At 44.2% G+C, this 27,839-nt stretch overlaps 1 protein-coding gene across 2 annotated transcripts in view; it reads right to left on the minus strand.

Annotated features, from left to right (window-relative positions):
- Positions 1-27,839, minus strand: part of LOC124804668 (semaphorin-2A-like) — a 1,059,692-nt gene that overhangs the window by 142,460 nt on the left and 889,393 nt on the right. For both annotated transcript variants that reach the window (XM_047264910.1, XM_047264909.1), the window contains one exon: positions 20,291-20,521. In XM_047264910.1, coding sequence (XP_047120866.1) covers positions 20,291-20,521 — 231 coding nt within the window. The remainder of the gene's footprint in view (positions 1-20,290; positions 20,522-27,839) is intronic.

Genomic DNA, 27,839 nt, shown 5'->3' on the forward strand with positions numbered 1-27,839 from the left:
ATCACGTCGTCCAATGAGCTCTCGCTTGACACGACTAAAGTCGCAAATGACTGTGGTTTGGGGTCAGTGGAATGCACACTACGGAGGATATGGTTCGGACCTATCCTTCAAATAAATGATTTTTAATAATTCATCGTCTCAATGTAGAGTCGAGTGCTGCTAAAATTGCTGCTGCAGTTGCAGTAGGGTCGACAGAGCCATACGCCAAACACGACGGCATTTCCTCTCGGTAATGACTCCTGCCAGCAATCATGTGCAGTTACTACATTCGTGCCAAATCTTTTTTCACTGTTGCAGAAGGAACATCCAGCTTCTCGTAGCCCTCTTACACGACCTCGTTAAAACTCAATGTTAATGGCGCCTTTGTCACATTAAAGGCTTTCTTGACTAACGTCAACTCACCCCGTCCAGTCTTAAATGTAACTGCCGGCCGCGGTGGTCTCGCGGTTCTAGGCGCGCAGTCAGGAACCGTGCGACTGCTACGGCCGCAGGTTCGAATCCTGCCTCGGGCATGGATGTGTGTGATGTCCTTAGGTTAGTTAGGTTTAAGTAGTTCTAAGTTCTAGGGGACTGATGACCACAGCAGTTGAGTCCCATAGTGCTCAGAGCCATTTGAACCATTTGAAATGTAACTAACGCATGCGGCCGTTACAGAGTATATTTGATTTGCATACTCACAGTGGTGTCACTTATGCGACCCCCACGAAATCTGAATAGTCCTCATCTTTCAGATGTTGAAACAGGCCTACCAACTTTGGTTTATGTTGCACATCTCCTTCCTGGGGTTTTTTGTTTTTTAGTCAGAGTAGTTTATTCTCGTTCCTCACCAAGTGCTTTTATAAAATAATTCTTACAGCTAATTTGCGTAGGATGCACAAACAGCAGCAGAAAGTACAGAGCACACGTGTTTGGTGCACTTATAGCATGCAATTTTAATTTTTCTGTGTTTCTTCTCTACACAAGATGCAGATCTTCATAGCTTCTCCTTTTCTTAGCTGCAGATTTCACTGTCCTTCTTGGATCCGGTGCTCCTATGACTCACTGACTTCTTTACCCTGATGATTGCTTTCTGAAATTGATGATGACAGTCAGATGTCTCATTTCTTTATTGGTAGCCAGCACAGAACCGAATGATGCATTTTGGGCGGTGGGGGCAAGGAGGGGGGGGAGGGGGGATGGCGCTGGCAGCCCCTTCGCCCTCACCCATGTAAAATCAGATAAAGGAAAATTTTTTAACAAGACCACTCACACAGCCAAGAATAATCCATTATTACTATAGATATGTCGATGTTATTGTAATCCTATTCGATGGCACAACAGATACGTGTAACGTATTGAATTCACAATTCAACAGTTTGCATCCACAAATAAATTTCACTGTTGTTGTTGTGGTCTTCAGTCCTGAAACTGGTTTGATCCAGCTCTCCAGGCTACTCTATCCTGTGCAAGCTTCTTCATCTCCCAGTGCCTACTGCAACCTACATCCTTCTGAATCCGCTTAGTGTATTCATCTCTTGGTCTCCCTCTACGATTTTTACCCTCCACGCTGCCCTCCAATACTAAATTGGTGATGCCTTCATGCCTCAGAACATGTCCTACCAGCCGATCCCTTCTTATAGTCAAGTTGTGCCACAAATTTCTCTTCTCCCCAATTCTATTCAGTACCTCCTCATCAGTTATGTGATCTACCCATCTAATCTTCAGCATTCGTCTGTAGCACCACATTTCGAAAGCTTCTATTCTCGTCTTGTACAAACTGGTTATCGTCCATGTTTCACTTCCATACATGGCTACACTCCATAAAAATACTTTCAGAAACGACTTCCTGACACTTAAATCTATACTCGATGTTAACAAATTTCTCTTCTTCAGAAACGCTTTCCTCGCCATTGCCAGTCTACATTTTATATCCTCTCTACTTCGACCATCATCAGTTATTTTGCTCCCCAAATAGCAAAACTCCTTTACTACTTTAAGTGTCTCATTTCCTAATATAATTCCCTCAGCATCACTCGACTTCATTCGACGGCATTCCATTATCCTCGTTTTGCTTTTGTTGATGTTCATCTTATGTCCTCCTTTCAAGACACTGTCCATTCTGTTCAACTGCTCTTCCAAGTTCTTTGCTGTCTCTGACAGAATTACAATGTCACTATGGAAAGAGGAAAAAAAGAGTATAAACTTTCTGGTTTTGAAAATTTTAATCGAAAAATCTGTACACATATTCGATATTTTTCGTAAACCAACGACAACAGACATAATTATCCACAACCAGTTATGCCACCCGAGAGCACACAAGTTTGCATATTTTCATTCTGTGTTACGTAGACTAAACAACTTACAACTGAAAAAAGAAAAAAAAATGAGAAAGAACTAGAGATTCTCCGAAATGTAGCTATAAGCAATAGTTATGCCAAAATCTTAGTAGACACATTATTCAAAAAGAAAACTAATCAAACACATGCCAGTGCAATAGATAAAATAACTTTAACCAGAGACAAAAATGAACCACAGAAAAATAAAGTTCTAGTATGGCCGTATTTAGGTATCATTTCCAACAAAATTACTCGATGCTTCAAAAATACAAAATTATAGAACCATTAACAATCTACAGCGATTATTGAGACACATACCACGTAAATCACAACCGTTTTTGCAATGAGGAATCTACAAAATTAACTGTGAAGAATGCCCAAAATTTTATATTGGACAAACAGGAAGAATAGCTAGTATTCGATTTAAAGGACACACGACAATAAGCGACTGGAAGCCATCCACATTTCCTGCACACTTAAAAGACACCAACCACAAAATATCTAACATAGATGGATCACTTCAAATATTACATTAGTTACTGAAAGAAAAATCGTGGATGTAATGGAAGAAATTGAAATTTACGTCCATCTAAAATATCAGTCAGACAGAGTTTTAAATTGGCAAAAAGACTTGCGAGATGGGAAATTCCAAGAAAACTTTCTACCATTTCTACGACGAAGCATTACAGAACCATATAATGTACAATTATCGGTACACTCATTAATAAATATGACTTTAATGCGAGACATCACGCTACCATAAAACAGTTTTTACTCGACTCTCGTAGTTTTCAGTACTGTTTCATTAGAGTACTGCGACAGATTTAATATATAAGATCTTTGCACCAACTATTCAAAAATGACGTGTTCCCACAATAAAAGAACAAATATTTATAAATTATCTTAAAGAAATTAACTACAGTCATATTTTCACCAATAATGAACGATAATTAAATATAATTGAGAACAAAATCATATGCGGGTTAAGTAACAAATTTCTGTAAAATAATTATAATCGTCCTAGCGTTAAGAGCGTTAAAACATGGCCTTTATATATAAGAGCTTTGCAACAACTGCTCGAAAGTAACGTGCTCCTAAAAAAGCGTAAAATATCTGCGATTTATTTTGTGAGCATAACATGGAGTCATGGGAGCAACGACATACAAGGCATAATTTACTACTAAAAATCATCCATAAATTAAGTTATAATGCGCCTAGTATATTTACAGATATGACTTGTTCCTACATCAAAATCACAAGTGTCTAATGTATGCAATGTATAATGCTTCCGTTTTAGATATTTGAAAATCGCCTAAGGCCGAGATCGTACAATCGTATATAAAATAAAGAGAGTGGCAGCTGTAGGCATCATTAAATCTTTCAAAATATTCATTGCAACTGCAGACCCTATCGAATTGAAAATTATATAATACAATGCCTTATAAGCATCATCAAGGGCGACCCACGTCGTATCCCATAATCTTGCGAGATGGAGTGAAAAAAGAAGGGAGGGTTTGGCGTGAGTTGAAGAGTTATTCTTAGAACGTAAATGTCTCGCAAAATCTGGCTGGGCTGGTTTCATTTTATTTCTGTCAACAACGAATATGTATAATGCAACAATGGTCATTTTACATTCTATGATGCATTACTCTCATGTGAACCTTAGTGTGGAACTGTATTTAATACTTGTTGCCGTTGCATAAATGTTTCACATCGTATTATAAGTTTTACTAATGCAGCTCGTGGTCTTGCGGTAGCGTTCTCGCTTTCCGCGCACGGTGTCCCGAGTTCGATTCCCGGCGGGGTCAGGGATTTTTCCCGCCTCGAGATGACTGGGTGTTGTGTTGTCTTCCTCATCATCATTCATCCCGCCTAGTCGGCGGTGCGGGTCTCCTGCATCGTTCCCTACGCTCCCTGGAGTATGGGACTTCATCATCATTCATCATACTGGATGATTGAGGCAATTTTAATTACGACACTAATTGTTGCAGGTTCTTGATGGCTGATTACGCCCCAACAGAGTTAAGTGACATGCATCTCATTTATGGGGAGGCACGATGCAACAGTGGGGCACCGTGCTGTCCGTATGGAGAAGGATTTCCAAGCAGGTTTGAAATCAAGCCACATTCCAAAGTCTAGGTGGCCATCTTCGTGAAATGCATGTTTGTTTTGAGGGTGTTAGGCACACAAATACCAGTTGTGCAGTGATTTAAACGGACGATTTTTTCAGCAACATCACTAAACCAGTGTTCATCATATGATAGTCTGTACACCATCTCTGAACATCACTACCGTCAAAACCTTCATGAGGAAGAAACGGTGTATCTAAGACATGTTGTTGTTGTTGTTGTGGTCTTCAGTCCTGAGACTGGTTTGATGCAGCTCTCCATGCTACTCTATCCCGTGCAAGCTTCTTCATCTCCCAGTACCTACTGCAACCTACATCCTTCTGAATCTGCTTAGTGTATTCATCTCTTGGTCTCCCTCAACGATTTTTACCCTCCACGCTGCCCTCTAATACTAAATTGGTGATCCCTTGATGCCTCAGAACATGTCCTACCAACCGATCCCTTCTTATAGTCAAGTTGTGCCACAAACTCCCCAATTCTATTCAATACCTCCTCATTAGTTATGTGATCTACCCATCTAATCTTCAGAATTCTTCTGTAGCACAACATTTCGAAAGCTTATAGTCTCTTCTTGTCGGAACTAATTATCGTCCATGTTTCACTTCCATACAAGGCTACATTCCATACAAATACTTTCAGAAACGACTTCCTGACACTTAAATCTATACTCGATGTTAACAAATTTCTCTTCTTCAGAAACGCTTTCCTTGTCATTGCCAGTCTACATTTTATATCCTCTCTACTTCGACCATCATCAGTTATTTTGCTTCCCAAATAGCAAAACTCATTTACTACTTTGTCTCATTCGCTAATCTAATTCCCTCAGCATTACCCGACTTAATTTGACTACATTCCATTATCCTTGTTTTGCTTTTGTTGATGTTCATCTTATATCCTCCTTTCAAGACACTATCCATTCCGTTCAACTGCTCTTTCAAGTCCTTTGCTGTCTCTGACAGAATTACAGTGTCATCGGCGAACCTCAAAGTTTTTATTTCTTCTCCATGGATTTTAATACCTACTCCGAATTTTTCTTTTGTTTCCTTCACTGCTTGCTCAATATAAAGATTGAATAACATCGGGGAGAGGCGACAACCCTGTCTCACTCCCTTCCCAACCACTGCTTCCCTTTCATGTCCCTCGACTCTTATAACTGCCATCTGGTTTCTGTACAAATAGTAAATAGCCTTTCGCTCCCTGTATTTTAACCCTGCCACCTTCAGGATTTGAAAGATTATTCCAGTCAACATTGAAAAAGTGTTTCGTTTCATATCTTCTAAATATGCTAAAATTTTGTATACTTGTTTTTAACACCATATTTTTACCTGTAGCCAATGGCCTTGTTGCAGTATTAACACAGGTTCTCTTGACATCACCGGAGTTAAGCGCTGTCGAGCTGGACTAGCACTTGGATGGGTCACAATCCGAGTCTGCAGAGTGCTGTTGGCAAATTGAGGAGCTACTTGACTGAGAAGTAGCGGCACCGGTCGCGAAAACTGACAACAGCCGGGAGAGCGGTGTGTTGACTACATGCCGCTCCGTCCGGCGACGCCAAAGGGCCGAAGATGACACGGCGGCCGTTGGACCTTCTCGGCCTGTTCGGACGGTGCCTGTTTTTTATATATGTGTGTCTGTACCATGTAAATTTATTGAGTTTCATTAAGGTGAGATGTTAACGAACAAATCTTGGAAAATTATTTACTCTTTAAACAAGCCTGATATAGTTACGATCAAAATGTCAAATTAAAGAGCTTGATGAGACGCAGCTTTTGCTACAGTTTCTCTTATCGCCAACATCATACTGCGTCTGGAAAACTCATTTTACTCAGATTTCATTAAAAAGTCTGTTTAATTTATCAAAGAAGTAATCTGACAGTTGCTAGGATACTGTTACACAGACAACACAGTATTTGTAGGCTATAAGTCTTACAAAAATTTTTGGTTATTTTCAGACAATTAATGTTTCAGTAATTTAAATCGTCCGGAATTGTAATTCTATTAAAGTTACAAGGAAACGTATTACATTAGCGGAAAAAGGATGGTAATTTCCCATCACAGTGACCTGCTACAATGAAACTTTCTAGCAGATTAAAACTGTGTGCCGGACCGAGACTCGAACTCGGGACATTTGCCTTTCGCAGTGCTCGCAGGAGAGCTTCTGTAAAGTTTGGAAGGTAGGAGACGAGGTACTGGCAGATGTAAAGCTGTGAGGACGGAGCATGAGTCGTGCTTGGGTAGCTCCGTTGGTAGAGCACTTGCCCGCGAAAGGCACAAGTCCCGAGTTCGAGTCTCGGTCCGGCACACAGATTTAATCTGCTAGGAAGTTTCACATCGGCGCACACTCCCCTGCAGAGTGAAAATCTCATTCTGGGATCTGTTACAATGTCTGTCAGTAATACATTTTTAGGAAATATTAATAATTTTGTCAAACTGTGCAATCATGTTTATTATATCTATATTGGCTGTGGCCGAGCTACTCATCGCACAACTCATCGTAGTATCTTGGACTGACCAGCACAAAAACGTGGATCCCCCTGTTTTAGCCTAGCATCAAGGGTACGGAAACGTTCAGTCTGAAAACAAATAGTTAACCGGCGGACGGTATTTAAGCGCCAGTTTGAGGTTAGGGTGGGGACACAGATTACAACAACGCCATAAGCAGTACTGCGACATTCTGCGTTGCATATCGGCCGCACGACTCCTTCCAGAGTTACCACTGTTCGCGTGCGGGCCCTCGCCACTTAAAATACTTTGCCACTGAGCCACAAGTAGGACTTTATTCGGTGGCTTCGTGGACTTCGCCTATTTCTCGCGTGCGTTTCTGAGAACTTGTAATACTGCCAGTTGTGGACGCCGGTAGAGTGTTAGAGCTTTTAAAGAGTTAGCCACAATGGGGACTCGTGTTTATTTGTGGCTTGACGAACACTTTGGACTTCTGTTTATTTCCAGTTGGTGGTTAATTCGGGGCTTATAATTATTTGTGTAAGCTACAGTAAGGATTTGTGTTTATTTTGCGGTGAAACGAACAGTCGGGACTTGTATTTACTCTCGGTCTGCTGAACATTCGTTAACTCCGAGCATTAGCACTCAGAATTTTGAAGTATAATAATGTTATCTACAAAAGTTATTCTACGGCACTGATGTTTATTTTACGCACACTTGGTGAAGAATTTTGATGTTAATAGCAGTTCAGTCTCACAATACGCACTAGTGTCGATTTCTTACGAAATCTGATTAACTAAACTTGCAGTTTTATTGCAAACAATTCGTCTCAACTACAGTGATTTGTAGTAGTTTGCCACATCACTATTTGCGCACGTATCGTAAATTGGCTGCAGTCGCTTTATCAAAGCGGTGAATGCAACCAACACTCTAGACAATGTAGATTTATTAGCATGTAGGCCATTACTTATAATTTAAACACAAGCTGTAATCATTCTTATGCAAATTAGTACCATCAACAGCAGTTCTTTTTTCTATACATTGGTAACTAACGATATAATACGGACGATTATATCCCATCATCATAACTATTTCTACTATTAACAAAGATTACACTTACTACCACATTTACAGAACATAGAGTCATAGACAGTAGTTAGGTTGTATTCCATACCGAGTCATCCAGCCACATACGTAGGTACATGTATTGCCTGACAAATAGTGGACACTGGTCATTTTCGCGAAGTCCAGGCACAAGTAGCAGGTGTACCAAGTGACATTAACAGCCGTACACCCATCTGGTCTCAAAGCCCAAAAAAAAAGAAAAATTGTTAATGACCTCAGATGGCTGAGCTCTCTGCACTTACATATTATGTACTCCGACAGTCACCGAGTTCATTAGGCGTAGTTTAGAAGCTGTATCACATTTTTCTCTCATTCCTCTTCCACCCGCCGATGATAACGGGGAAGAATTATTGGTAGCTCGGCCCTTTGCTGCTATTTGGATGCTTTACGGAGTGGCATGCAGCCAGCACTTCACTCTTCCTACTGTTGCCTCCTTCCCAGTCTTAACAGCCGCTCAGAGAGGTATCTCCTTAATTGACCGAGTGCAGCTAAATTTACATTTACATTAATACTCCTCGAGCCTCTGTACACTCCATAGCGGATGGTGCACAGTGCCAATATTATCAAATCCCTTACCTGCTCCGTCCGCGCATTAAGCGACGGCAAAATGACTGTTAGAATGCCTAAGTACGTGTCCTAATTTCTATCATTCTTTTCTCCAGCGCCAGACGCGCGATAGGCATTGTTGCCAGCATAATGGTCTCACAGTCAGATAACCGTTCTTTAAATTTACCTAATAATGTTGCGGGAGAACGACGCCCCCTTTCTTCTAGGGATTCCCACGACGGCGTCTCTGAATTTTTTCGATGTCTGTTGTTACGCTTACATTATGAGGACTCCTAATCTGGAACAGTACTTTAGGATTGGTCGCACTAGCCTCTTGTATGCTATTTCCTTTACAGGTGCACCACACTTCCACAGAAACTTTACGTCATCGTTCCACTCGACACGGCTTTTTACTGTTAGCCCCAAATACAAGGACCATACTGAAAATAATGAGCAATAATTTTTGAAATTTTTAATCCTTATTTCTTAGACAAATCAAGTACATAATCCTAATCGATATACTTTCTCTCATTTTTCAACATAGTCTCAACCTTTTTGCATGCAATTTCCCGACGTTCTGTAAATCTGAAGGTACTGTACGATACAACGTGCCATCTTCCCGAAAACACATAACGATCTGCTTACCGGAAATCCTCCACCGTCCCATAGCGTCAGCTTCGCATCTGTTCCATAACAGAACAGGAAAGATAACAGGCTGAGCGTCGTAAGTAAGGACTCTAGGGAGAATGTGGAAGAGTCTCCTCTCCTAAATGCCCTGTGCTCCACAGTCAGACGAGCAGTGTGAGGACGGGCGTTATATTCTTGCATGATCTCTTTTTCCAGGGCACAACGGGGGTTCAAAATTATCTGAATATAGGGAGCAGCATTTATGTTTTGTCCAGGTTTAACACCTTCACTTCGGCGTTGAGAATTGTCTCTCTCTCTCTCTCTGCAGGGCGAATCTCGTATTCATGCTTCCCTTCATCCGGGGCGCTGCTTTTGCTGCTTCTCGCCGTGGCGTGGCGGTCGTACTCAGACGACCCAGACTACTATTTTAATTTCTTTATTTTAAAACTGGAGGAAACTCATTGTTTAAAAAAACGGTTTGTTTCAAACTCGTTATGATAGGACCAATGATTGAACCAACTTTCATTGCCTGTCGCAATGCCCATCAAAAAGTATGATCTTCATTTTGTAACCTCTAACGAAGGTTTTAGGTGACGATTCTTGTCTGAAGTTTGTCTCAGATTTTAATCATTTCTTGTACTGTACTGTGTCCTACCGCATGTTTTGCAGCGATTTCATTCTCTATGACACGCCTGTCTTCGCTGACGAGCTCATCAACTTTTTCCATGTTGCGTTCAGTGCAGGCAGTTCGAGGGCAATCGCTACGAGACTCATCTTGTATACGCGTGTGTCCAGCTTTGAAATATATTATCCATTCATAACCTTGCTAACGCCCATGTAGACATCTCCATAGGCACGTTGAAATCTGAGATGAATTCTAACAGCACGGTTTTCCTCTTTTAGAGGGATTCAATGACAGTACGCTGTCCAACTGAAACACTGATGTCGGCAATTTTGGGAAGTATTGCTTGTGGTGACGCGATAGATTCTAATGACGTCACAACTTGCCAAAATATGATGTAAAGTCTGTAAATTACTATCTTTCAGCAGTTTTTCTGTCATTGTTGGAAACAGAATTTTAACAATTGGTTGCTCACAACTCTCAGAATGGCCTTTCTGCCTATACGATGTGACATGTTAAGATTTTCACCGATAATCTTGTAAAAAGATATTAACGGGTTATTTCCCTTTGTTAGAAGCATTTCTTACATTAGCCTCATCTGAAGAGACTGGAATTCATTGCAACAGGTGGAACACTTTTCCAGGTTTTCTGCAACATCCTACGATCGTCCAACCATCATAACTGCAGGTATAAATCTGCATCGTCAAGTGCTGCTGATTCTATTGTTTATACTCTCCTGGAAATGGAAAAAAGAACACATTGACACCGGTGTGTCAGACCCACCATACTTGCTCCGGACACTGCGAGAGGGCCGTACAAGCAATGATCACACGCACGGCACAGCGGACACACCAGGAACCGCGGTGTTGGCCGTCGAATGGCGCTAGCTGCGCAGCATTTGTGCACCGCCACCGTCAGTGTCAGCCAGTTTGCCGTGGCATACGGAGCTCCATCGCAGTCTTTAACACTGGTAGCATGCCGCGACAGCGTGGATATGAACCATATGTGCAGTTGGCGGACTTTGAGCGAGGGCGTATAGTGGGCATGCGGGAGGCCGGGTGGACGTACCGCCGAATTGCTCAACACGTGGGGCGTGAGGTCTCCACAGTACATCGATGTTGTCGCCAGTGGTCGGCGGAAGGTGCACGTGCCCGTCGACCTGGGACCGGACCGCAGCGACGCACGGATGCACGCCAAGACCGTAGGATCCTACGCAGTGCCGTAGGGGGACCGCACCGCCACTTCCCAGCAAATTAGGGACACTGTTGCTCCTGGGGTATCGGCGAGGACCATTCGCAACCGTCTCCATGAAGCTGGGCTACGGTCCCGCACACCGTTAGGCCGTCTTCCGCTCACGCCCCAACATCGTGCAGCCCGCCTCCAGTGGTGTCGCGACAGGCGTGAATGGAGGGACGAATGGAGACGTGTCGTCTTCACCGATGAGAGTCGCTTCTGCCTTGGTGCCAATGATGGTCGTATGCGTGTTTGGCGCCGTGCAGGTGAGCGCCACAGTCAGGACTGCATACGACCGAGGCACACAGGGCCAACACCCGGCATCATGGTGTGGGGAGCGATCTCCTACACTGGCCGTACACCACTGGTGATCGTCGAGGGGACACTGAATAGTGCACGGTACATCCAAACCGTCATCGAACCCATCGTTCTACCATTCCTAGGCCGGCAAGGGAACTTGCTGTTCCAACAGGACAATGCACGTCCGCATGTATCCCGTGCCACCCAACGTGCTCTAGAAGGTGTAAGTCAACTACCCTGGCCAGCAAGATCTCCGGATCTGTCCCCCATTGAGCATGTTTGGGACTGGATGAAGCGTCGTCTCACGCGGTCTGCACGTCCAGCACGAACGCTGGTCCAACTGAGGCGCCAGGTGGAAATGGCATGGCAAGCCGTTCCACAGGACTACATCCAGCATCTCTACGATCGTCTCCATGGGAGAATAGCAGCCTGCATTGCTGCGAAAGGTGGATATACACTGTACTAGTGCCGACATTGTGCATGCTCTGTTGCCTTTGTCTATGTGCCTGTGGTTCTGTCAGTGTGATCATGTGATGTATCTGACCCCAGGAATGTGTCAATAAAGTTTCCCCTTCCTGGGACGATGAATTCACGGTGTTCTTATTTCAATTTCCAGGAGTGTATAAAGGGCGATCAAAAAGTTTCCATTCGATGGACGTACAATCCAAAATCGGTATGCCAATCAGGCAAAATCGCCAAAATCACCGTGAGCACTGAGGCAGTCATTCTACCGACGCAGTACTTTGAAGATATCGGTCTGGCAAAACACCGTGTCCTGCTGCGTGAGGAAGTCCGTAACCACCTGCTACACATCATCGTCCGACAGGGATCGTCGCCCCTTCAAGACCTTTTGTACGGGACCGAACACGTGAGACGTCAGGACTATTCTGCAGGTGCTCGAGTGTCTCCCATTTGATTTAGCGTAACTTCTCCGTTACGACATTTTCGACATTGGGACGTGCGTTATCATAAACTTGGCGCAACATTCAACAATGGTGTTTCTTGACAGAAATGCTGCCCATACACATTATTCATTCTCCGAAATATGTATACCTTGTTTGTCCTTCTGAAGGAAACAAAAGAATAACAGCGCGTTGGTCCTCTTAGGACGCGTAAGGTAATAACGTCGTCATAGCTCACGTTTCCTCTTTCGCCGCACGCAGATCGAAAAGAAACGAATACCACACTAATCTCTTGCCTATGTCGGTGCTTACACACACGCATCAGAGTCGCGCTACGTTGCATATACGCTGCAGCAACACCCTCGAACGAAACCTTTTTGGTCGCTCCTTGTTTACGGAAAACAGTACAGGTCCTATTAGGCTACATCGTTCCAGTGCACCCATGAAGGAAAAAATCGCTAGTAGTAGTGGCATTTGAAACCGAGTCCTGAGAGTGGGAGCCACAGACACTGAGAGCTCAGCTAGTGGACTGTTGACAATTTACCAAATTATTCACATGTCATTTCTATCTACACATATTCAATGAATATGTCTACTGCTGGACAATGTACGAATCATTTTTTACAGGAAGACTGATAGAATTCTTGCATAGTAACCTGAATTGCCGAGAAATAAAGTCTGACGGCATATCACAGTCTGTCGCAAGTGCTGTTGAACAAGTCTCTACTCGTTGTATACGACCGGCGGGGCTAATTAAGAATTACTCATGTCGCGGCGCACAACCACAGAGCGTAGCGTTTGTTACGTGAATGAGAACGCCTTTGTTCAGTCCGCGAGGCGGGAATGGCGCTGGAGTGTAAAAGACGGTGCAGGGGATACGAACACTGAGCATGACGAGGTGTGACTCTGTGTGTGTGCGTGTGTGTGGGTGGGTGTGGGTGGGTGGGTGTGTAAGTGGGAGGGGTGAACGGAGTGAATGAGTGGAGACGGGCGAGCGCGGGGAAGGGGGAACGGCGCTTGGGATGTGCATTGCGCGAATGTAAGGAGAGGGACAGAACATATTTCCGGGAAAAAACAGCCCCCTCCGGAGTATAATAGAGTGGAGGATATGGAGGACCGCTGAAGGGGACCGGAAGTGGCCCACATCAGCGGAATTTTTGTTTCCAGCAGAGGCGAGCGGCGGAGCAGCAGCCAGCCCTCTTTGTTTGCGGAACACAGGGGTTGCGAGCACTGACGCTGTTCACCGAAGCGCCGCTGCAAGTTTTCCCTGATAATTAAAAAGTCTGTAGCTGATACCGGATACGGAATGGTTCATTCCAAAGGTATTTTTTCGACACACTGCAAATTAGTAGCCTAAGAATAATCCGGCATTAGTGGCTGCAGCGGAAGAGCGTTGTGTCACCTTCACATTTTACTTTCTATAAATTCTACAAACAAAACATGGAATGTGAAACATGTTGCTATATTAGAAGATACGGCGTGGAAGTATTCTGATCATCTTGCTATCCTCCACACCTACGTACGGCATATCCGAGGAAGCATAAACTCTGGAGTGTTTGATCTAACTTACGAAAATTTTACGTCATACACTATTATTGTTAATTTTTGAAAATACAGTGTAACTGAACAGGTAAAAAAATCTACTCATCGGCTGGCGGCAGAAGAACAAATATAAAAAGGCATTACCGTTTGCAAGCTTTCGGAGGCAGAATGAATGAAGGGGAAGGAAGAGGGGTGAAGGGAAAGGGCTGGTGAGGTTTAGGAAACGGCGCAGAGTTTGGAAAAGTCGCCCAGAATCCCGCGTCAGGGGAGACTTACCGGTAAGTGTCCCGTGACCCGGAGTTCTGGGTGACTTTTCCGAACTGTACCCTGTTTCTTAAACGTCACCAGTCCTTTAACTTTACCCCTCTCCCCTCACCTTCACCCATTCGGCCAGAAAAAGCAGCCACCAGCTACGAAAGCTTGCAAACTGTAATTCCTTCTATGTGTGTGTTCTCCTGCCGCCGCTTGGTGAGTAGATCTTTTATCAATCCATTTACAGTATACTACGTCACACACTGATCGTCGTAAAAAGAGTTTCACCCAGAAGAACAATGAGACTTGCGATCATTGTCCGCAGGCATGTAGATGATACCACACATACAAAATGACTGCACTTTCAACTCTGAAGTACCAACAGTTATTGCATTACACGGCCACAAATCGTGCGTGGTGCCAGGTGCTCATGGCTGTGAGTACTAGCGCCCACCCGGTCGCGATGGCCAAGCCGTTCTAGACACTTCAGTCCGGCACCGCGCGACTGCTACGGTCGCAGGTTCGAATCCTGCCTCGGGCATGGATGTGTGTGATGTCCTTAGGTTAGTTAGGTTTAAGTAGTTCTAAGTTCTAGGGGACTGATGACCTCAGAAGTTAAGTCCTATAGTGCTCAGAGCCATTTGAACCATTTACCAGCGCCTAGACGTCGCGGCATGAGCATGTCTCGGACACTCTCCTGTGACACTCCATCCCATTCTGCTTGCACCTCAGGGCGCAGTTCCCGCAGACCAGTTGCTGGAGGTGGAGTGCTGATGACACGCCCCAGGGCGCTCCACGCATTCTCGATCGGGGAGAGATCGGGCACTGCGACTGACCACGGAAGAGTGTCCACAGCTGCGAGGCACGCTCGGGAGGTGGCAGCGGTATCAGAACGAGCGTTGCCTTGCTTCCATAGGGCATGAGCGTGGGTGTTTGCGAATGACAGAGCCACTCCAGGGCTCCCCACACCACCAGGGCTCTCCACACCACCACATCAGGCTGCCGGGACGTGTGATGGAAGACCAGAAGCCGGCCTGGGTAGCTAAGCGGTTCTAGGCGCTACAGTCTGGAACCGCGCCTCCGCTACGGTCGCAGGTTCGAATCCTGCCTCGGGCATGGATGTGTGTGATGTTCAAAAATGTTTCAAATGGCTCTGAGCACTATGGGACTTAACAAAAATGGTTCAAATGGCTCTGAGCACTATGGGACTTAACTTCTGTGGTCATCAGTCCCCTAAGACTTCGAACTACTTAAACATAACTAACCTAAGGACATCACACACATCCATGCCCGAGGCAGGATTCGAACCTGCGACCGTAGCGGTCGCGCGGTTCCAGACCGTAGCGCCTAGAACCGCTCGGCCACTCTGGCCGGCTATGTGTGATGTCTTTAGGTTAGTTAGGTTTAAGCAGTTCTAAGTTCTAGGGGACTGATGACCTCAGCAGTTAAGTCCCATAGCGCTCAGAGCCATTTGAACCTTTTTTTCTTAAAAAAAAAAAAAAAAAAGACCAGAAACCGCTTCACGAGGGGCTCTCCACTGCGCCTTCGGACGCAGACCCGCACAGATGGAAGTATGACTCGTCACTAAAGATGACCTGCTGCCAGCCTGCAGGGTTCTGTATTCGTCGTTGTCAACTCCAGGCGGGTCGGTGCTATGCTCTTGAGGAGTGAGTGGCAGGGTTCGTAAGGGCTGGCGTACGGCGAGCCCTGTGCCAAGCAGCCACCTGCCACATTTACAGGCAGAAGGCAGGACAGCCCGCTCAACGGCTCCTATGGTTGCCGTTGAATCCGCACGCGACAATCCATCGGTCCTCCCTCCTTCGTAGGATCACACAGCCCCCGCAGACCAACGATGCGGTTCCCCTCGAACTCATCTAGCTGGGCAACCCGCAGCCTCACGTGTCATCTGGGCTTAGTGGTCGTGCAGGTGATGTTCTGGTGACGCTACCCGCTGTCGCAATGACCGAAACAGCCGTTTGACACCCTGTAATGTCGCACCCATGCTTCCCGAAAGCGCGCCGACCGTGCAGACGTAATCGTTGGCATAGCTGACAATGTGCAAAATACCCAGACAGTCGGTCAGTTCCTTCTGAGTGCAGCTCTTTTTATGACGATTAGTGTATACTGACAGTTTGCAAAATATAAGCAAGGTAAGTGAGCCATTACAAACATTTTTATTCGCTATTATTCGTCGTCATACCAATTCGATTCTGCACAGAGTACGCGAAAGAACTTGCCCCCCTTCTAACAGCCGTGTACCGCAAGTCTCTAGAGGAACGGAGGGTTCCAAATGATTGGAAAAGAGCACAGGTAGTCCCAGTCTTCAAGAAGGGTCGTCGAGCAGATGCGCAAAACTATAGACCTATATCTCTGACGTCGATCTGTTGTAGAATTTTAGAACATGTTTTTTGCTCGAGTATCATGTCGTTTTAGGAAACCCAGAATCTACTATATAGGAATCAACATGGATTCCAGAAACAGCGATCGTGTGAGACCCAACTCGCTTTATTTGTTCATGAGACCCAGAAAATATTAGATACAGGCTCCCAGGTAGATGCTATTTTTCTTGACTTCCGGAAGGCGTTCGATACAGTTCCGCACTGTCGCCTGATAAACAAAGTAAGAGCCTAAGGAATATCAGACCAGCTGTGTGGCTGGATAGAAGAGTTTTTAGCAAACAGAACACAGCATGTTGTTATCAATGGAGAGACGTCTACAGACGGTAAAGTAACCTCTGGCGTGCCACAGGGGAGTGTTATGGGACCATTGCTTTTCACAATATATATAAATGACCTAGTAGATAGTGTCGGAAGTTCCATGCGGCTTTTCGCGGATGATGCTGTAGTATACAGAGAAGTTGCAGCATTAGAAAATTGCAGCGAAATGCAGGAAGATCTGCAGCGGATAGGCACTTGGTGCAGGGAGTGACAACTGTCCCTTAACATAGACAAATGTAATGTATTGCGAATACATAGAAAGAAGGATCCTTTATTGTATGATTATATGATAGCGGAACAAACACTGGTAGCAGTTACTTCTGTAAAATATCTGGGAGTATGCGTGCGGAACGATTTGAAGTGGAATGATCATATAAAATTAATTGTTGGTAAGGCGGGTACCAGGTTGAGATTCATTGGGAGAGTGCTTAGAAAATGTAGTCCATCAACAAAGGAGGTGGCTTACAAAACACTTGTTCGACCTATACTTGAGTATTGTTCATCAGTGTGGGATCCGTACCAGATCGGTTTGACAGAGGAGATAGAGAAGATCCAAAGAAGAGCGGCGCGTTTCGTCACAGGGTTATTTGGTAACCGTGATAGCGTTACGGAGATGTTTAATAAACTCAAGTGGCAGACTCTGCAAGAGAGACGCTCTGCATCGCGGTGTAGCTTGCTCGCCAGGTTTCGAGAGGGTGCGTTTCTGGATGAGGTATCGAATATATTGCTTCTTCCTACTTATACCTCCCGAGGAGATCACGAATGTAAAATTAGAGAGATTAGAGCGCGCACGGAGGCTTTCAGGCAGTCGTTCTTCCCGCGAACCATACGCGACTGGAACAGGAGAGGGAGGTAATGACAGTGGCACGTAAAGTGCCCTGCGCCACACACCGTTGGGTGGCTTGCGGAGTATAAATGTAGATGTAGATACCAACTTGGACTGGAAAATTCAATCAAATACGCCATGTGCTTCGGTTTCATTACTTTTAAATGCCCGAGCTTCTGATATGAAAGCGAAAGTCGAAAAGTTTTTTCTGTTATCGTTGAGGTTGAAGATTTGTTAGCAGTGCAGCTCGGGTAAAGCGTGGCAGAACACAAAAACTGGTCTAAAAAGTAATAAAAATAGTGAATTATAGACGATTATATATAAAGGAGTTCATGAACAAACGTAAAAAATACTCAGTATCATCCAAAATGGAAATAGTTCGTTCGTTCAAACAAACTGATTGCAAACTAATTTGTTTTCCCTGAAAAATTGGAAAAATGGACAAATGTTTCATTTAAAGTACTGATGCCTCGTATGCCAACTCCCAAAATTGGAAATGTATTGAATGGAAAACTTAAAAATACAGCCTGTCTATAGTCTCCTCACAAGCGTATTCTATTCGCAGTACACATTTCGAAGTATAGCTTCACTGTCAAGGATTCAGCTGTCGAATGAGCTGCACTGTGACGTAAAAGCGGGAGGAAGCCTCTCTGCGATAGCAAGCTGACTCCCTGAAGAAGAAATTTTGCTTCGAAATGCACACTGGCGGATAAAATACGCTATTGAAAGTCCAGTACACGGGCTTCAAAATGAAGTTTCCACTCATGACATTGTCCTGCTTGTGCCTAGACTAGTACTGTGACAATCATGAAGTGAAGTATATAGTTCTTCAATTGCTATGAAAGTAATGAAATGACGGTGATAAGTAAATCAGTTTCAACCGCCTCCCGATGCACCATCTCCTCATACACACACCCCTGCCCCGTACCTAACGAGGATTTTGCGAGGTTTCTCTCGGTTATGGGTGTACTGTCATCTCTCCCGTTTATACCGGATAGGTCCCAGCCACTCAGTCACCTCACTGGTATTTGGCTGAAAAGAAACAGCGCTCTGTAATGGACCATTCTGAAACAACTTGCCCTACACCCTGGAGAGAAGGTAAAAGGTAAGGCTCGTGTCCTGACTAGCGACCTGAACGCACGTAGAGTGAAGCCCTTCTATGCGTAACGGCACTAGGAGGTGGAGTGGGTTACGGGTTCCTCGCTCCGACCGCGTTTACCCCCAGGGGAGAAACCCGGTACTCATTAGCGATCTGAAGTGACTTCCATATACCCGCACTGTGATGTCCTCTCGCGATTCTCCGCAGCAGCCGACTCGTCACCTGAGCCCGTTTTTGGCTACAGTGGACTCGACTGGCTCACAAAGGAGCGCGAGTACACGAGTGCGTAAGTATAGCAGCGGACTCGTGGTATTCCCACAACCGAGAAATGGCTCTGAGCACTATGGGTCTTAACAGCTGATGTCATCGGTCCCCTAGAACTTAGAACCACTTAAACCTAACTAACCTAAGGACATCACACACATCGAAGCCCGAGGCAGGATTCGAAACTGCGACCGTAGCAGTCGCGCGGTTCCAGACTGAAGCGCCTAATACCGCTCGGCCACACCGGCCGGCTCCCGCAACCGCTTTGAAAGAAATTTGCTCTAATAAACTGCAAATATTTCACACAATCACGATTTCGCTTTATAACCATTCTCAATCGAAAGTTGAAATGTCGCAAACTGTACGGCCTGGCGCAATGACGGAAGCGACCACCAGGCATGACAGTTATTATATACCAACATAATGACTGATCGGGTTTCAGTGAATACTGTTCTGTTTGTACATTCATTTACACAGATAAAATTTTTTCGAAAACTGTTGTATATTTATTTTAATATTTAATATCTATTCAGAGAATGTCTAACAATTACGTTTACACATAATCACTTTTGAGGCGTTACTGAGTCTGTAACGACAGCAACAGAAAACATAACATCATGATGAAGTGCAATCTATAAATGGTGATAAGTCATTAAAATAAATTAGAGAAACGAAGATAAGCTACACAACTCGCTGTTAGTCCATAAACGCAAGTTACTATGACCAAATGAATACAAAAATAGCGCGCTTTTTGTAGCACGTATATAACAGTAACATTGTTTGTGGCCAGTTTAACGCTGCACCTATTTTCTCGTTGGGTAAGTGTAATAAACAGGAATATAACCATTCTATTTGAACTGAACGAAATTTGTATGATTTTCGTCTGAAGCGTGAGCTGTAGCATAAAACTTATTCCACATATCGCTCCTGGTCTAATGGAACACATTTGCAGTTGGCTACCTTGCATCAATTAATTAACGTCCTACATCCACCACGATCTCACAAAACACAACTTCGTTAACGAACATCTGATATCAACAATCGGTCTTTTCGCCTTGTCAGTGCTACTCTACAGCAGCAAGATCACGTACTCATCCTCCACACTAACAGTAAGTCACGGTTAGCCTTACGCTGCTGCACGATTCAGTAAGAAAGAACGAGTCGACAAGGAACAAAGGAAGCCCGTTAGCACTGATATAACACAGGCGTCTTGATTTGTGAAGTATGCAACCCGCAACGCGGGACTCGTACTCACTCTAGCACACATACGAAAGCAGGTTGAGAGGACTGCGGCTGTCCAGGAGCAATGCAATTTTCTGCTGAAAGTAGTCGCTAAAAGCGTTACTCACGTATCTCGTTGAAGTAGAAGGGGAACTCGCCGGGCAGGGAGCAGTTGAGGCGCGCCTTGAGGAAGGTGGCCCAGTTCTGCGAGAGGATGTTCTTGCCGCCGGTGTCGCGCTTGCAGACGCGCGCCACGCGCGAGTAGACGCTCTTGCCGCAGTTGATGTACTCCACGGCCGGCTCTCGGAAGAAGAACAGCACGTGCTCCCCCACGTCGAAGGAACCCACGAAGTTCGGCTCTGCACGTAAACACACAGAAAAGAATAGCTAAGAACCGATCAATGCACCAACTCAGGCATGAGCCGCAGCAAATGCTGGTACGTAAGTTGCAAAACATAATATTTGACAAATGTGCAGATGATAACAGGTGTAGCGACTATGTTGCTAAGAATGACGCAGTGCTTCTGAAATCAATGGATCATAAGTTTCTTTTAGTGTATTTTTTATGATCCATATACACCTACAGGCGAAGTCCAAAAATAGCTGGAATCACTCTCTTGTGTACAGAAGAGTGGAATTGGTGAGTCTGACATTATACCGTAATTGCTAAATTTGTTAAACAATTTGCTAATGTCCTGACACAATTATATTCATAATGCGACATTGCTGTATTCATTTTTGGGATTTGAGGTCCGCCAGTTACGCAAAACACCGTTTTTCTCAGTACCCAAACATGTTTCGGCACCACTGTGCCATCATCAGTGGGTTTTCGTTATTATTTATTCTGCACTGTGAACATTTTTGTTACATAATTATAAAATTACGTGCATTTTTAGTTCAAACAACAGATCATTTCTTTTCGTAAATACCTTTACATTTGGTGAGCACGAATTTTCTGGACCACTTTTGTGTTAATTATTACAGGTAGCTTGTCATCTGCAACCAAACGACGTCGATGAGAAAGTTTTTTTCTGAGAGTTAACCTATCTTCTAGAGTGTAATTTAGTTTTTCGCGATGTTTTCGTGCCTATTTTTGTGTGGCAAGCACGTCCGTAACTGGCGGACGTCAAATCGCAAAAAATTTAACTGCAAACACTGCCTGTACAAGGAGCTGCAAATCAAAAGCTAGATATTACTGTATTCAGCTGCGCGGAACATCCCTCTTCAGATCGATGTGCAGCACAGCTTTCTTAGAGTCACTCAGAACCAAACACTGTCACTCACTGCTTTATGGACTCCGCGTACCTATGCTACATACTGTTTCGGTTCTAATGATCACCCATCATTCAAGGCAAAGTGTCTGGTCGGTTTGTTTGTGGCGTAACACCCTCAAGGACAGGAGATAAAATTTTAGAATTACTTACAATAATGAAAATAAAGCGCTTAATGCCAAAAACCTTCAGCAGATAATGAACGGGGAATATTTGCATACCAATTCCGACTTTCATATGAGTGCGACCGAGGTATATTATGTAGATAATGATGAAACACAGGTAAAGGTATATTCTCCCGCGAATTTTGTGAGTCGAATATATCACTAATTATCTCTAGGATGACAATTTCCATTAAAATCAAGCACTGATAATGCTGTGTCCCTCCAGAAGACACGGAACACAGTTTACACAGAACAGCGCCGAGCTAGCTACAACTGAGGAATAACAAAGTAAAGGTTAGACTGCAGAGAAAGTGCACATGAGAAGGAGTATGTTACACATCCGCCTTACGTCACACTAAAGGTTTCGAAGTCGACAGCTATCTGCCAGACGTGAATAGAAGCATACACACGACTCCACTCAGCATGTAGTACTTCAAGACAATAGCCGGACAATCATCAGGTAATATTAGGACGGCACTTCAGTGCGTAACTCAGGACTCCTTTACAGCTGCCGCCAAGAAAAGCAAAACCGAACATTATATAAGTGAAGTTAGTCATTGTTCATTAGATTTAGGACCATAACGGTACTTAAAGATTTCTCACTGTAAGTAAACTTCGAATTATATTGTCATACATAATTTTCATATTTCAATTAACTGTTATAAAATGTATCAATAAATTATCGTAAATTGTTGCAAATCTGTGATGCCATCTGTTTTTGTCATACCTATTTGACCACGTGACGAATCTCTGTAGCTACTGCATGCAAACAAGCAACCTCAGTAATAGCAACTACTTCGGTGATAGGAGAGTTCCATTCCTCCTATATTTGTATGTTTGACAGCAAGTGCACATGGTGTATACAACAATTAGAAAGCTGAATGCTGTCACACACAGAGTTACACTTGCAAAACACAAAAACACACATACACACACACACATACACAAGGAACCTCCAATGCCTGACACCTTAAAATCCCAGAGTTGTCTTCCAGAACTGTTCAAAAGACACAGTTAAGTTATCCTTGAAAAGTACCACCACATCTGTCTGTTGACAGCGTTCTATGGGAGCCAAGGTTTCTAGTAGCTCACACAACTACTGGTGGCACTTTCTTGCTCGCTTTTAAGACTTTCGTGAAGAAGTTGACACACGTTTATGCAACTGGTCCAGTCTACCCCCAAACCATACAACACTGCTGATGAATCAGAAGCTGCCGGATTTCACTGATCATACCATTTAAGCATCTTGTAGCGCGTTCAGCTTGACAACTTGATTAACAAACATTACGATGATTGCCTGATGTATGACAGCAACTGAACTTGGGATTCGTCCATGTTGCCGGCCAGGTAATGCTGAAGATTCTACTGCCACCTTAACCTCATTTGACAGAATCTCTTGCTCACTCACCTGCATTTCTCGTATATTTCAGCATTAACTGTGGCGATTTTCTCCAATTGACATTACTATCCCGGGCCGGGAAAGCTGTACAAGTTGAACAGACTGAGTTCACTTTTCCGACCGTTTTACAGCTATATAACCAATTGAGACACTCGCCTCTGTATCTGAACGTTTCATCCCATACATCTGTTATACGTCTATGACTATTATTTAGGTTGCTTGTAGTACACCTGACTGCCCTTAATTTCTATTGGCTGCTGGATCATAGTCACTGTGATTAAGTGAGAGGCCAAGTTTGAAACGCACGTGCAAGTACGAGAGAATGGTGATGGCCGGGTGAGGACAGGAAGCAGTAAGGCAAGCACCCATTTCGGCAAGACCAGACTGTGCTAATGAAGGCTAAGTCCTTTCCTGTGCTGTATTACGGGTTGAAGCAACTTTCTTACCGACAGACTGCAGTGGCGGGGGACAGTTTCGCTGCCGTGCAGCCAGCCACATTAAACACTGCTCCACGTGTACCTATAGAACCCGTAATACAGCACGTGGCGTTCGAGAAGGAACTACGGCGGACTGAACACTCACCCCCATCACTCGACTCAGTATATAGTTGTTTAAATCAGTGTATATTCTCCTCATTTCATGTTAGCTCTTAGACACAGGGTCCTCAATTATTTGTCTTATTCGGGATGTTTCACAATTTCGAGTACGAGCTTCTTGGTATTGTCGAGGGGACTTAGTAGATACAGTTTTAATAAGGTATCCATGTACCATTTTGGTATAAAAATAAGCATTCGCGGATCATGGTACACACAAAAACCTAGAAGAAGACGATGTCGTCGGTCCGTGCTGTAATTATGACGCCACATACCATTTTCGTGCGACTAAATAACGAGTGCAAGAAACTGCTCCACGGGTTCGCCGCACTCTCGTCTCTTCAAGAGAAAGTCCTTCTCCATGCAGAAGAGAAGCCGACGACGAGTACTGGAACACTGTACGTACCGTGGACTACAGTAGAGCACACCGGTCAGAGCTCATTGTCCCCCTGTGTGTGTACCATGAAGCGGGAAATTAGAAAAAGATCCGATTTTCAAAGTTATTGTGCATCAAAATGGTTAATTTCTGAACGAGGGTGTCTTATCAAAACTTTGTCTACTAAGCCCCTCTACAACTTCTAGAATCCTGTAACGAGAAGTGTGAAATACCCTGCATATTCTCATCTTTATCTTCCTTTACAATATTTTCGCCACACATAACTCCATGAAAGATATTTCACAAAATCGTAACGCGTTTCTATCACACAACTAGTTACTGTTTTCCGTGCATTCTCTTGCTCGCCGTTTCAATGGAGAACCGCTTTGTCATTACCTGTGACGTTATGTCGTGCTATGGGTGTGTAGAGAAACCAATGACCATTCGAACCAATGGTAGATTGCTTTACCACCACAGCCGAAGAAAGCACAACAGACAAAAACCAATGTGAAAGCAATGTAAGTCACTATTAACAAAGTGTCGGACATTCAAGAAAGCTACGATCCCCCTTAGAAATGTCCTCCGCAGATGGGAACGAAACGTCGGGTTTTAATATGAAATCCATTCGACCACGGCATAACAGCCCAGAACAATTCATTAATTGTGACATTTCCAGCTGTAAAAGTTTACATTTAGCAATGTCCGTTTGCTTTGTTGACACAGAAGTAATAGTCCTATACGAATTTGTTCACCACCGCACCATAACTAACTGATACTACCATGAAGTTCTAAACCAATTACGTGGAACACGACTCAAAAATTGTTCAGCTTCGTGAGGATAAAATTATTGACTCCTCAATAGATCACAACTTTCTCACCAACAGGACATTAAATATGAGGCAGATGTGGGGCAAAAACAAAATGATATCGGTTTAAACCCATCCTACGCTCCGGATGTGAATCCTTGTGACTTTTCTCCTCGTTAGAGTGAATAGCGACGTGAACGGAAAAGTTTTCACGCCATAGAAGAGGTGACACTGAAATAAACACCACTTATGAACCCAAATGATGCTTCAGTATGAATGATGCGATGGTTGGTCGACTGATCCAAAATAGTGCGTATCAGAAGAATAGTAACTAGTGCTCATCGGACTGCAGGAAATGAATTGAACGACGGCAAATCCGTAAGTAAAAACATCTGACAGCGCTGATACAACGATGGCATACCTTTAACCTCATTACTGTTCTTATCAGTTAACTGTGTAAGGTCTGTTAATAGATCAATTTGTGGCGATTTATGACCATTTTATTATGAGTGTCCCGTTCTCCGGATGCACCGAGGAGAAAATGAGAGCAGTGATTGGTTTACTGCACTCTGATGAGACAGTTGAGATTTTTTAAAGTTGCGGTACGGTGATCCCTGATTTACTGAACGAAAAAGTCGCGAGGGGATTAATAGTTTTAAAAGCGGACATGTGTCTGGAACGAAATTTCACTCTGCACAGGAGATGTGCTGATATGGAATTTCCTGACAAATTGAAACTGTGTGCCGGACCGGGACTCGAAGATGGGACGTGTTCCTTTCGTGGGCAATTGCTCTGTCAACTGAGCTATGCTAGCACGACTGATGATCCGTCCTCACACCTTTACTTCCGCCAGTATCTCATCTCCCATCTTCCAAATGCAGAGAAGTTCTCCTGTACACTTCACGGGACTAGTACTCCTGTAACAAGGAATACTGATGGCACACGACTTCGCCAGTGTGAGGTATGTTTCTGAAAGAGGTCAGTCGTGACGCATGTTCGGTAGCTCAGTCGGCAGAGTATATGGCCGCGAAAGACAAATGCCCCAGGTTCTAGCTCCAGTCCGGCACACAATTTTAATCTGCCAAGAAGTTTTGGATGTGTATCTGTCTGCGATTAAGACCGTTCGGATAGCTCATTCACTTGGCGAAGAAACAGGAATGTCAAGGCAGCTGAGTGGGCAATGCTGTGGCAGGACTGATGATATTGGGTACGAGATAAACGTTAGCCACAGTTCAGTATCTTAATCGTTCCTGAATCTCTCAACTACCACAAAGTTTGTGTTCACTGGATATCGTATCAAGTAACAGCCACAAAAAGAACTGTTTAGAAATAAAGAAATCACATTTAAGGCGTTCTGAAGAAGAAGACGATGACTTTCTCGGTCGCATACCAACCGTTGAGAGACGTGGATCCGTCACTTTGAACCACAGAGCAAGTGGCACAGCATGTTGCGGAAACACCCGTCTTAGTGTACAGAAATAGAAGTCAAAGTCCTGCAGAAAAGCTGACGATAACAGTGCTCTGGTGGGATTTTGATGTAGCGGGGGTGGATGTTAGTAACGTAAGAAGATTTCCTCGACGAAGAATTTAGAAGACTGGTTAGCGCTGTGGAGCAATGACGTTAACTGCAATATCAGTATCCCAATGAACCAAAATTATAAAAAATCTAATTTACTTTTTAACTCACCCTGGAGTTTTGGGTTCCCCCACCGCCTACACCGCTCTATAACAGCATCAAATGCAATAGAGCATTAGTCGAAGTAGTTTTCTCTGATAAGTATCATGTCAACATATTCACTATCTGATAAAAAGAATCCGGAGAACTCTATGTATCTTTGTAATGCGGAACTGATTACTAGATGCATAAAAGTAGGCGAGAGGTATTGTACACAAAATGAAATTTTCACTCTGCAGCGAAGTGTGCGCTGATATGAAACTTCCTGTCAGATTAAAACTGCGGGTTCACAGAAGAGCTTCTGTGAAGTTTGGAAGGTAGGAGACGAGGTATTGGCGGAATTAAAGCTGTGAGGACGGGGCGTGAGTCGTGCTTGGGTAGCTCAGATGGTAGAGAACTTGCCCGCGAAAGGCAAAGGTCCAGAGGTCGAGTCTCGGTCCGGCACACAGTTTTAATCCGCCAGGAAGTTTCAGGTATTGTATATTCAGTAGACAAGCACTATCAGCAGAACGAGTCGATTTAGAGAATTCTGTCATTTGTTACGTAGACTAGTCATTGAATGTCACATGAGCAAGAAATCCGTCAGGGACATTTCAGCCCATGTCGACTGTGGGTGATATGATTGTGAAGTGGAGACACGTAGAAATAACACCAGAAAACCCAAGACCAGGCACACCTCAAGCCCTGACGAACGGGGATCGTCGAGAATTGCGGAGGGTGACTGTAAAAGTCGCAGGAAATTTGCGGAAGGAACCACTCGTCGGTTACAAAGCGCTACCAGCACTACAGCTAGCAATATTATTGTGCACAAAGAGTTGAAAATAATGGGCTACTACGGTGGAGCCCCTTGTCGTAAGTCACACTATTCTGCGCTCAGTGTTAAGCGACGCTGGAGGCGGTGGAACGAGCGAGGCTACTGGATTTGGAGTAAAAAATCACGTTATCCCTGTGACAATCCAATGGAAGTGTTTGGGTTTGTCGAACGCCTGGACAGCGTTACCTGCCATCACGTGTAGTGCCAACTGTGAAGTACGGAGGAGGTAGTGTTAGGGTATGGGTGTGTCTTTCTCATTGTTAGGAGGTGGTTCCTTTATTACAGTTAAGAAAAGCCTAAATTAAGAAATATATCAACACATTTTATAGCACTATGTGCTTGGTATAGTACAGGAACAGTTCGGAGAGGACAACCATTCTTATCAGCATAACAACGCCCACTGTCAAAAGGCAACACACTGAGGCAATTATAATGATTTTATTAATAGGGTGTGTCTAAGACTGTGCAGTGTTGGGCAATATGTTGCCACTAGATTGTGAGAGACAGCGGTAGGTAAACGGGGGGACAATGAACGTCCTGCGTAACGTCCCTGGTGACGTGGCATTACGTCACGCAAGT

The sequence above is a fragment of the Schistocerca piceifrons genome, chromosome 7 (genome assembly GCF_021461385.2).
Source record: "Schistocerca piceifrons isolate TAMUIC-IGC-003096 chromosome 7, iqSchPice1.1, whole genome shotgun sequence".
NCBI lineage: Eukaryota > Metazoa > Arthropoda > Insecta > Orthoptera > Acrididae > Schistocerca > Schistocerca piceifrons.